This window comes from Sceloporus occidentalis, unplaced genomic scaffold, assembly GCF_023333645.1.
Source record: "Sceloporus occidentalis isolate IW3139 unplaced genomic scaffold, rSceOcc1.0.p SCAF_4, whole genome shotgun sequence".
NCBI classification, from domain to species: Eukaryota; Metazoa; Chordata; class Lepidosauria; order Squamata; family Phrynosomatidae; genus Sceloporus; species Sceloporus occidentalis.
Window position 1 is genome coordinate 185,866,830 of NW_028316984.1, and position 12,856 is coordinate 185,879,685.

The following is a 12,856-nucleotide window of genomic DNA, read 5'->3' on the forward strand; positions in this document are numbered from 1 at the left end:
ATGTTGAGGTGGAATAACATGTCCTGTAGTTTGAATCTCTTGGTCTGGGTTCTGTTCTCTGGAAGTGCAGAAAACAAGCTTGCTCCATCTTCAGTATGATATATTTTGAAATATTTAAACAAGGCTATCATATCACCCCTTAATCTTCCCTTCACCAGGCTAAACATACTCAAGCTCCCTAAGGCCCGGTACATACTGGCAGGAAGCGGCATCCTGTTGGTGATTCTAGGGTTAGGAAGCATAATGGTGGCCTCCCGTCTGCATGGGGACTGCCATCATGATGTAAGCGACACGCAGCATATAGATGTTGCTGAGCGTCACTTAAGTCACGAGTGCGCCAATGGGGCACTTGTGACATCCACACGGCATCCCAAGAAGAATCCGGTTTTTCTGCCTGGCTTGGTGTTGTCTAGTTCAGATGACTCAGACCAAGCCCCTTGTAATGTGATCAGGCCCAATCCTGCCAGTAGACACATGGATCTGGAGGATCAGGTATGTCCATGGGGTAAATAGTTCTGCTTTAGCACAGAGTTTCTAAGAATCTTTGCTGTAAAACTGGGCTGTTAAGAGAGCCCCACCCCACCCCATTTCCGCACCAAATGGGGTAACTGAGGGGCTTCTAAGCTGGTTTGCATGCCAGAAAGGTAAGGGGACTATACACCTGGATATCACCAGATGGTAAACAAAAAACAGATAGACTACATAGTTGAGACTGGAAGTAGAAGATGGAGAAGCTCTATCCTTGTGGTCAAAACCAGACCAGGAGCTGATTGTGGCACAAACCACAATCAGAGTTAAGTGGAAGAAGAAAGCAAAAACTAGCATTATACCAAAATATGACCTGAATAACATTTCAGATGAATTCAGTTACAATGTAAGAAACAGACTTGAACTATTGAGTATAATCGACTGGGAACCTGAAGAACTGTGGACAGAAGTCAAAGACATAATTAAGGACAAATGCAAGAAAACACTAACAGTGGCCAAAAATAAAGATAAGAAACAATGGATGACAGATGAAACACTTCATCCAATGAATGAAAGAAGAAAAGCAAAAGCAAAGGGAGATAGGAACAAAACCAGAAATATGAACACAACTATGCAACATCTGATGCACAGGGATAGGGAGGAATACTGCAATGACCAATGCAGACAAATAGAAGTCAACAATAGAAATAGAGTCCTCTACCAAAAAATCTGAAAAATCAAAGCCAAGTTCAAACCGAGGGCAGGGATGCTCTATGGAGGAAAAAAGAACATAATAGAGGAACAAGAAGAAATAAAAAGACGCTGGAAGCAATACAAAGAAGACTGATACAAAAGAGATGAGGGAATGAATGACATTTGGAATGAGGAGCAATATGAAGATGAACCCAAAATCCTAAGAAGTGAAGTGGAATCTGCAATAAAGGAAATGGAAAAAATAAATAACCAGGAACAGATGATCTCCCAATTGAACTGCTACAATGCCCACAGACAGATGCAACTTTAGGGCTAACTGAAATATGCCAACAAATATGAAAAACAATGAGGCCAACAGACTGGAATTGCTCATTATACATCCCAATCCACAAGAAAAGAGATACAGAAGACTGCAGCAACTATAGGACCATAGCACTAACTCACATGCAAGCAAAATAATACTCAAAATTCTGCAGCATAGACTCCAGCCATACATGGAGAGAGAAATTCCAGAGGTGCAAGCAGGATTCAGAAAAGGAAGGGGCACTAGGGACCACATTGCAAACATACAATGGCTAATGGAGCACATCAAAGAATTCCAAAAAAGAATCAGCATGTGTTTCATAGACTACAGAAAAGCATTTGATTGTATAGATTATGAAAAGCAATGGAACACACTCAAAGACATGGGGGTGTCACTACATCTGATAGTCCTGATGAGTAATCTATATAAAGGACAAGAGGCCAGAACAGAATTTGGGGGAACAGAGTGGCTCCAAATAGGCACAGGGCTCAGACAAAGCTTCATCCTATCACCCTACTTGTTTAATTTAAATGATGAAAACATAATAAGAAAAGCAGAATTAGAATCAGTAAAAGGAGGAGTGAAAAGGAAACAACATTAACATCCTAAGATGTGTGGCTGACACTATATTATTAGCAGAAGACATTCAGGAATTGGAAGGTGAAAAGAGGAAAGTGCGAAGGCAGGTCTGATGCTGAACATAAAGAAAAGAAAAATAATGACCACAGAAGAAATACACAAATTCAATGTAGACAATGAGAAAATTGAAATAGTTAATGAATTCTCATATCTAGGATCAAACATTGACCAGAATGGAGACTGCAATCAAGAAATAAGAAGAAGACTAGGGAGTTTATCGCATGGACTCTTAATCTGACTGCACCCTAATGGAATGCAGCTGGAATGCAGGATGCACGATGCAGGTGGGAATTATTGCACTTAATCCACATTTAATTTTACTGGCTGAGTACAAGACACTTTTATAAGCCAGGAGCTTTCCGAATTTAAAAAGCGGCGCCTGGGACCCGGGCTGTACTTGGCCAGCAAAGTTAAATGTGAATTATGTATGATAATTCCTGCCTGCATTCCATTAGGGTGCTGTCAGGTTAAAGGTCCGTGCGATAAACTCATAGGAATGGGAAGGGCAAGTTGAGACTATTGTACTTTGGCCACATAATAGGAAGGCATAGATCACTAGAAAAAACAATAATGCTAGGAAAGGTACAGGGTAGAAGAAAAAAAGGAAGACCACAGACCAGATGCATAGACTTGATCAGTGTGTGTGTGTGTGTGTGTAGGGGTGTTATGGGCAAGGGTTTGCAGGATCTGGACAAGACAGTGGCGGATAGGGATTCCTGGAGATGTCCCATCCACAGGGTCGCCATGAGTCGGAGCTGAATCGAGAGCAGCTAACAACAACAAAAACAAAGGTGAGGAGTCACCCTGGGTCCTGGGGTTGTGGGGATGGGTTTGAACACCCACCTCTCCCCATGCCAACCCAGAGACTAACCTGGGTGAGCACCAGGTCCAGGATAATACAGGCTGAGCCTTTGCTTTCCTGCCCCATTTGTTCACACGCTAAATTTAGTTTCTTACATTGCCCCCTGTTGAAATTCATTTTGTTAGTTTATGGCCCAGCTTTCTAATCTATTCAAGCAAGTTTTAATTTTGATCCTGTTCTGTGAGTAATAGCTCCCCCTCCTATTTTGGTCTCATCTGCAAATGTGATAAACATGCCCTCTATTCCTTCATCCAAGTCACTGATAAAGATTTTGAATAGTACTAGGTCCAGGACAGAACCCTCTGGTACCCCACTGGTCACTCCTCTCCAGGATGAAGAGGAGCCATTGGTGAGCACCCTTTGAGTTCAGCTGATCAACCAATTACAAATCCACCTAACTGTAGCACTGTCTAACTGACATATGGAAGGTTATCGCATCAGTGCCTGAAACGTTTCTATTCTGTTCCGAAAACGTTTCAAGATGTAACTTTATGGGAACGGATATTATCGCATTCGAAAATGTAAAGCGTTCCGAGAACGTAACGGGAACACAATTTACCGCATTTGTCCTTATAGGAAGCGTGATAAGTATGAGAACGTTTCAATATTTGCACATGCGTATTTGTAAGAGTGTATTCTTGTTCATGAGTACCACATACACAGAACAAAAGGCTTTTACAGGGAGATATTTGTGCAAACACAACCTAATCTTTTTATATACAAGATACATATAGACACACACACACACACACACACACACATGTATACACACATATAGTCCGCAATCTATATATACAAAAATTTATATATATATATATATATAATATGCATATATATGTATATATTGTGTGTAATATATTTATATTATATATAATATATATTTTGTATATATTACATATTTAAAATATGTATATTGTATATATATTGTATGTATACTTTTAGACACACACACACACACACACACGCACACACACACATATATATATAAAAATGTTATACATATACATAAACATAGGGTTGCCATCCCTGGGGACCTCCAAACAAGAAAAATGTAGGACAATGTTTTAAAATGTAGGACTTTTTAAAAAAATTTCCTGGCCAGGAAATTTTAAAAAGAAGGTCCTACATTTTTAAACCTTGTCCAGGGTCAGACTAGAGCTGGGGAGACAGCCTCTCTCAAGCTCCAGCCAGGCTTTGGAGGACTCTGCAGTCAAGGAGCCCCATCCAGGGCCAGGCTAGAGCTGGGGAGACAGCCTCTCTCAAGTCCCAGCCAGGCTTTGGAGGACTCTGCAGTCGAAGAGCCCCATCCAGGGCCAGGCTAGAGCTGGGGAGACAGCCTCTCTCAAGTCCCAGCCAGGCTTTGGAGGACTCTGCAGTCGAAGAGCCCCATCCAGGGCCAGGCTAGAGCTGGGGAGACAGCCTCTCTCAAGTCCCAGCCAGGCTTTGGAGGACTCTGCAGTCGAGGAGTCCCATCCAGGGCCAGGCTAGAGCTTGGGAAACAGAATGCAGGGAGGGAAGTCCTTTCAGCCAATCACAACAAGGCAGAACATGGGAACGGAAGTAAGAACGGATTACATTACCGCTCTGACATTTCTTGGACCGTTTTAAAAACGTTTCCACAAGCTTGGATCACTTTCTCATCCGTTCCCTCCGAGGAACACATATGGAACACTTTGAGGGGTATGTAGAACGTGATGGGAACCCGATGGGGACAAAAATGTGCGGTAAAGTTGAAAGTGTTCCGTTCCAATCGGGTTCCAAAAATGTTCTCAGAATGCGATGCAATAAACTCCATGATCTCTTTTCCTGTAGCTTGCATCCATTGTTCCAGGTCCTGTTCTCTGGAGCAGCAGAAAACAATCTTGCTGCCTCCTCAATATGACATCCCTTCAAATATTTAAATAGGGCTATCATATCACCTCTTAACCTTCTCTTCTCCAGGCTAAGCATCCCCATCTCACTAAGTCAATCCTCATAGGGCATGGTTTCCAGAACCTTCACCATTTTAGTCACCCTTCTTTGGACACATGGCTCCAGTTTCTCAACATCCTTTTAAAATTGTGGTGCCCAGAAATGAACATAGTATTCCAGATGGGGCCTGACCAATGCAGAATAGAGTGGCACTATTACTTCCCTTGATCTAGACAGTATACTAACTTGTTTCCCAGAATATCATGGGGGACATTGTTGAAGGCCTTACTGAAATCAAGATATGCTACATCCACAGCATTCCCTTTATCTACCAAACTGGTAATTTTATTTTGAAAAAGAGAAGTCAGATTATTCTGGCATGATTTGTTTATCACAAACCCATGTTAACTTTTTGTGATTATGGGATTCCCTTCTAAATTTCACAGATTTTCTGTTTATTGATCTGTACTAGAATCTTTCCTGGTATTGATGTCAGACTGACTGAGTGGTAATTGTTTGGGCCTTCTTTTTTCTCCATTTTGAAAATGGGGGCATTTGCTGTACTCCAGTCTCCTGGGACTTCTCCTTTTCTTCAGGAATTCTCAAGGAATTCTTCCTGTTGAACAAGTAGATTCAAATCTATTGACCTTATTACACAGGAGGCAAAGCACCCAAATCCCATGGATAAAAGGAGTTCAGATCATGGGAATATCCTGCAAAAATGGGATGGTTTTCAGACATATTAGGCTAACTGAGCATTAACACGACATTAACCCATGCTGAAAGTGGGCAAAATTGCGCTGCTTTTTACTTTTTGTGACTCTGCGTGGGTTAATGTCATGTTAATGCTCAGTTAGCCTGATGTCATCTGAAAACAATCCCGCTTTTGTAGGATATTCCCAGATTTAAACCCTGTTTATTCATGAGATTTGGGCACTTCCCTCCCATGTGATAAGGTCCTATGAAAACTCATGTTACCAGCTTCTTTCTTTCAATTAGTCTCAAAGGTGCTACAAGATCTCTTGGCATAATTCATTCAGGTTGTTTGACTGGCACCTGAGGCCCTCTAGTGGATGCAGAGCCAGGCCATTTGCTCTTATTTATTGACATTTGTTTAGATTTAGCAGTTTTATGGAAAATGTCTAATTAGAGTTGCCAGAGTGAAAACTGGAGACAGCTTCTCTACCTTTAATGGTTGTGTAGAAGAGGGAATTTCAGCAGGTGTTGCTGTCATCCAGCCAATTAGCAAGCAACACTTGTTGAGATTTCCTCTTCTGCACAACCATTAAAATTACAGGACCCATCTCTAGTTTTCACTCTAACAGCCCTATGTCCAACTACACATCAGATGACAGAATGGGAAACCTGGGTATAGTTTATTAATGCAGAACCTGTTTGAAGTCATTCTAGTATCTTGAGGGTTTTATGAGCAAACATTCCTTACAGTTCACATCCAATAAAAAAGGGTATGCATAGAGTTTTATTTTTATAGTTTTAATGTGTTTTAGTATTTTAACGATTTAAATATCTACCGATTTTAAGTGCTTTTATCTTTTGATTGCATTTTATTCTTTTAATGGGTGGCGTTTTAATGTTGTACTAGTTTAATTCTATTTTAATTTGTATTTTGGCATGTTTGTAATTATATTGTTTTAATTTGTAAGCCATTTTGGGGAGTGTGTGAAGTGGGATATAAATAAATATAATAACAACAATTTATATGGAGAATAAACCAGGGTTGGGAAAAAAACAGTTGACCCCCCCCCCAAAAAAAAAAAAAAATCTGGGTTTTGGGGTTTTGTATTGTTTTTGTAATAATTTTTCTTAAGTATCTAAGAACATATCAAAACCACATATAAAGCATACATACAAAAACATACAACATACAGCATACATTGCATAGATAAATTGTCACTACGTTAGAGGCCAATACTGACATAATTTTTTGATTCAGAAATCTCTTTCTCTTCTTCTAATACCCATCGACTACATATTTTTAATCCATATACTCTCTAAACATCCCCTCCAATTCTTTCTTCATCCTTTCTAACATTTTCTAACTCATCATCTTTTTTCACTGACTGTATATACTCATGTATAAGTCTAGAAATTTGAATCAAAAATTGACCCCAAAAAACCTAGGTTGACTTATCTGTGGGTCAATGCAAGTGCTATACCTTAATTCAAAATAGGATTCATCTCCCTCTCTGAGTAGAGTGGCAAAAGGTAAGAGCTTAGTCCATCCTAGGAGAACCTAAAAGAAGCATCAACCTCCTCTATTCTCTTGACTGCGGTGCTGCTTCTGGCCTTTTTGAACGTTTGGACAGGAAAATAGAAGTACTGTATTCTTTGGCATCATTTTCCTTTCCTTCATTCTTTACATCCTTTGTTTATCTTTTTTTTTTAATGTTTTTAATGATGATCTTACTCAAACCTTGAAGTGGTTTTTTTTTTTTGTTTTTTTTAACGCTGTCTTATTTAATTGACTGGAAGTATATTATGTATTAAATCTGGATGTTATCTGATGGAATATTTTATAATTCTGAATTGCTGTTATTGGTTTTATATTTTATCATGCAAATGGCCTTTGGCTTAAGCATTAATAAAGATTGATTGATTACATCCTTTGTTGCATGCCCCAAACTTTTACCCTTGATTTATACACGGGTCATATCAAAATTCATAATTTTGGCACCAAAACCTGTCCTCGACTTATACATGAGGTTTACTTATAGTTGAGTATATACGGTACTTATTTACATAGCATCATTATCACTTATTTCCACCTTCTACAAATGTACTTATACATCCATTCTACCTTCCTTCCAGTCAACATCAGTTTTAATATAATTGTCTTAATAATCGTCCTTATAATCATGCACTTTAAATATTATTTTTTTTCTACATGTAAAACCCCAACCCCAGTTCCTAACCTTCCCAGTTTAGGGCATATTTCCTGTACTTCTTCCTCCCTTCTCTAATATTTAGTCCTAGTACCTGCCATTTTCATCAAACTTACTCTTTTTAATTCAAAATTAATCTTTTTTGTCTGTTATATAAATTGTTTTTCTGGCTTATTTAGCTATTGAAAAACAATTGTTGCTATTTCCCCCCATTTGTTTTCCCACGATGGGGTTAGATATGTCCAATCATTTTTAAATCGATTAGTTGTTCTGTTATATAGTACAGTCTTTAGCATATCCATCTCAGCCATTTCAAATTATTTCGTTAGCCAGTCCTTTTCTGGGGGAATCTCTGTACTTTTCCATCTTTTAGTTTAAACTATCTTTGCTGCTAATGTCATATTTAATAGTCTTCCCAATTTTTTCTCAACTACTACTACTACTACTACTACTTCTTCTTCTTCTTCTTCTTCTTCTTCTTCTTCTTCTTCTTCTTCTTCTTCAACTTTATTTATAAAATGCTGCAAATTTGCACAGCACTGTACAAAATAATCAGATAAATTAAAATAAACAAACAAATAAATAAATAAAATTTGCAGGAGGTGTACATTCTAGAAACAATAATTACAAATTAATACAATTTAAATAGAAACAATAAACTATAAAACAACATAGGTCAAAATTATTAGCACTGATTTACACAGTGTACCTGCGCCATGCGCGGGTGCGCCATACGCGGCTTTAACCTTATGCAGAAGGTTAAGCTGCTGGAAATACAATGGCATGTGTGCCACGCCAAATGCGGGAACGCTCCTCCATTAAAACAAATGGGGTTTGAGCATATGTGTTTTTCCCCATACGCAGGGGGTGGTGGTCTGGAATGGATCCCCCGCGTATGGGGAGGGCTAACTGTATACTGGGTCAAACCAGCCCTGTCCCTGTCCATGAAAGGGGGCCTTGCCACCCTTTACTCTCATCTTTCTCAGTCCCTATATGAGAAATACTTTTATGGAATTATCCACTGTGCGCTTCACCAGCAGGGCTAGCCTGCCAGTTGTAAAGTACTAAAGGCTGAAAGCCAAGGAACTGAACCTCAGTTTGGACAAGATAGAGTTGGTGTGCTTTTTGATTATTCAAAGAAGTGCTATTTCATTATTTTTTTTACTTCATTGGAAGAGACAGTTTTGCAGCTGTGGATTCATGTCCTTTGATGCCTTTTGGATATCAGAGTAGAATCACTCGCATGTGCCCTTTTACAGAAGGGTGTTAATACCAGCTGCCACATTTCTTAAGTAGAGAGATACATAGAGAATACAAAATGACCTTAAAAGATTAGAAAGCTGGGTTTCTAATCTAGGTTTTGGGTGGTTGTGCCAGGAGGGGTTACCTGTGTTATGTGTTGTGTGCCTTCAACTCATTTCCGTATTATGGGGGCCCTAAGGAAAATCTATCATGGGGTTTTCTTGGCAAAATTTGTTCAGAGGAGGTTTGCCATTGCTTTCCTCTGAGGCTGAGAGCATGTGACTTGTCCAAGGTCACCCAGTGGGTTTTGTGGCCGAGCCAGGAGTTGAACCCTGGACTCGAGAGTTGTAGTCCAAAGCTCAAACCACTATGTAATACTGGCCCTCTAGAGGCTACTTTGCTTTATACTAAAGTAAGTAGTGGATACAGAATACTAGCCAACATTAATTGAAATCAATTTACAACCTTTATTTAAATTAAACCTACTGAACCTGCAGAAATTAAATCTCATTTTGGCTAAGCCAGTTATTTAATAGAAAGGTATTATATTTGCTGTATGATTTATTATTATTTTTTCCAAAATTATGCAATGGAAAGAAAGAGATTAATTTCAAGAAATGTAAACTAAGCTTAACTACTTTTTTAAAAAGCCATTGTTAATTTTAGAGAAAAAAAAATTACTCTTGCTCATACTGTACCTCATTAGCATCTTGAACAGAAATTTGTGATAAGACTTTTAAGCCTGCTTGGATAAGGTGTTAAAAATGTAATGGGTGATTTTTAAAAAAGGAAAAAATGGAAGCTTCCTCTGCCTACACTACTGACTTGTATTACAGTTTATATCCTTTTGGGAAAGGAGTAGAAGAGTAGTGAGGTACATGACTTTAAGCAGAGGTCTTTCTTTTCACCTATTACCTGTTCTGTTTGTTTTAAATGGAGATTTTGCCAGGAATGGAACAAAGGACCTTGTAAATGCACTGTGTTCCACTAAGGTCTAAAACACACTGCAGAAACAATCTAGTTTGAGACCGCTTTAAGTTCCCTGGCTCAGTGCTAGGGAATCCTGGGAACTGTAGTTTACTGTGGCACCAGAGCTTTCTGACAGAGAAGGTTAAATGTTTTACAAAACTAAAGTTTCCATAATTCCCCAGCATTGAGCCAGGGCAGTTAAAGCAGTCTCAAATTGGATTATTTCTGCAGTGTGTTTTGGATCTAGGTTGTGGTCCTTTCTTGAGCTATATAGTTCAACCCTTACGACTTCTCCCACTCTCCTTCATTGCAGTCTAAAGCCATTGAAAGACCACTGTGGACAGTGCAGTCCGTAGAATAAAAGTAATTCGTGAACCTGCAAAATAAAATCAGAACAGCCAGCTTTATCAAGGCTATTGTTTTATCTCACGTCTGTATTCTACCAAGAGTAGATTCACATTACTGTTGGTTCCATGGAGGCAGCTTGTCGCATTAAGTTTAAAAAAGAAAATTGCATTACCAGAGATCTTCACAAATTTGCCCTGTTTGTGTCCAGAAAGCTTCCAACAATCCCAGTTTGGTAGGGAGGGTCACAGTTAATCCTCTGTTGTCCCACTTTATCAGCTGTTTTTAAAATGTCCCAGCTTCTCTCTCCTCCTTCCACTTTTTCCCTTGCCTTACTCCCATTAATGCAAACTAAGGAATTTTATCACCCCCCTCAAAAAAAAAATCTATTTATCCCAGCAGGATAGAGTCGCTTACAGGATGCAGTCGGGTATTATCACAGGGAAAATGCCACGATGCCACCGTGCGACTGCATCCCAGCTAAATCCCGGCTTCCAGCTGCTCTCAACGGGCTGATTTGAAAAGTTGTGAGCTTCCTGTTTTTGAAAAGTGGCGGGGTAAGAGTCGCTGGGAGCCGGGATTTAGCTGGGATGCAGTTACCCAGGGGCATTGGTGGCATTTTCCCTGAAATAATACCCAACTGCATCCCAAAAGTGACTCTATCCCGCCAGGGGTAAGTCGCTTTTGGGGGAGTCTGATAAACTCCTAAGTCCAAAATGCAAAAGTAGTTTCTACTCACTTAACTCAGCAGAGGGGAGAAGAGAGCATGGGGCAGAATCTTGCTCTTCCCAGTAGATTCAGGCAAAAGTAAACTTCTGCAGCCTTTTTTAGTTTGTGTGCTCTTCCTTATTAATAACTTTTACCATCTTGACCATAGTTTGAGGTTGCTTGGCCTCACATGCCCTAGTTTACATCCATAAACAGTTGGGAGGTCTGGGTTGGTGAGACTACACACAGAAGGACATATACAGTTTCTCACTATTGGGAAGAGACTGTAAGTATGAGATTCTTTTTTTAAAAAAATATTATACACAAATAAATGTATTTGTAAAATGCCGTTACCCAAAATACAAGGGTCCCAAGAGGGTACTCACAATCAATATTCAAATAGGGGGATTTAATTGGCACAAATGAAGCTGTGTGAGGGTTTCAGGTAACTAAAAAGCCGGAGCCAGACCTATATGTAATGGTTCCGAGAACCAAACTCCAGAATGCAAGTGCCAAATGGTTTTTATTTAGAAATGAAAGGAATCGCAATTCATGCAAGAACACTCATTCATTTTCATGTTCAAGAACGAATGATATAACAGTGGTAGCTGATAGCAATTTAAAGATTTTACCAGAAGGTAATACTGTACCTAGTTCAGGTGCAGAGCTCCGATTGGGGGGCATGGTGAAGTGAGCCTGGCTCAGCACGCAGCTATGGATCTGGCTTGGCCTCCATGTGTTGAAGAATAAAGAGAGAAATGGCAGAGTAGCTATCTAAACTCAATGGAGATCAAATTGGGACTGCCTGAGTAGGCACATATATAGCGCAAAATTTATTTCAGGACAATTTCAGGATTTGAATGGATTTTCCAGGTGAGAGAATGAGCAAGGAATTTGGGAATTGCCCACCATCCACACAGATGTCCCTGGACAAAGGCATATCTCTCCTGGAGGGAGATACTCTAGAACTTCTGTTTACAGTTGACCCCCTACATTTTCAGCTTTGACTTTTGCGGATTCGGTTGTCCATGAGTTTGACCAATATGTTATCTCTAGGAATCTGTAGGTCCTCCAGCGTGACTCTATGGCCAACTTTCACCAGAAGTTGCACTGGATGACCTAGAGATTCCTAGAGAGAACACTTCTCTAGGCATTTGTAGGTCCTCCAGCGCAATTCTGTGGTCATCTTCCAGTGGATGTTGACCATAGACTTGTGCTAGATGACTTAGGGGCTTTCTAAACAGCCCTTTGGGACGTCCTCCGGACGTCCCATTTTAAAAAAGGGGCGTCTCTTTTAGACGCCCCATGGTCTAGTACGGACTCCGTCCGTACAAGATGGCGGCGCCCCTTCTACATGGGCGCCGCCATCTTTACGCATCGGACGCACAGCGTCCAGACGCGTCGCGCCGCTGCTGACGTAGCGAGCGCGCCCCTGGCGCCTCGCTACGTCGCAAACGCGACGCAAAAAGAAGCTCCATTTTGGAGCTTCTTTTTTCGGTCCGCGCGGGAGTCGGGCCGTTTGAAGGCTCCGGCTCCCCCGCGGACCTTCTGGCGGCGGTGCCAGACCGCTGCAAAGCGGCGGTCTGTACCCCGCCACAGAGAGATTACTAGAGAGGTGTTCTCTCGAGCAAATAAAGTAGGTGCTGCATGGAGGGGTGATTTTTGGGACAACAATGCAAATTAATATCATTTAGTCAACGTAGAAAATGTGTTATGTATTAGAAAATGTATTAGGAAAAGCAGATACCCAAATGCACATGCATTTTTGTTTGAGGAGAAAAAGAAGAAGGT

General features: G+C 40.3%; 1 protein-coding gene across 1 annotated transcript in view; it reads left to right on the top strand.

Moving 5' to 3' along the window:
* Positions 1–243: 243 nt before the first annotated feature.
* The window catches only part of AMN (amnion associated transmembrane protein), a 144,563-nt gene continuing 131,950 nt past the window's right edge, over positions 244–12,856 (top strand). Inside the window, exon 1 of the mRNA XM_089523175.1 lies at positions 244–492. Within this exon, the coding sequence (XP_089379301.1) occupies positions 244–492 (249 nt within the window). The remainder of the gene's footprint in view (positions 493–12,856) is intronic.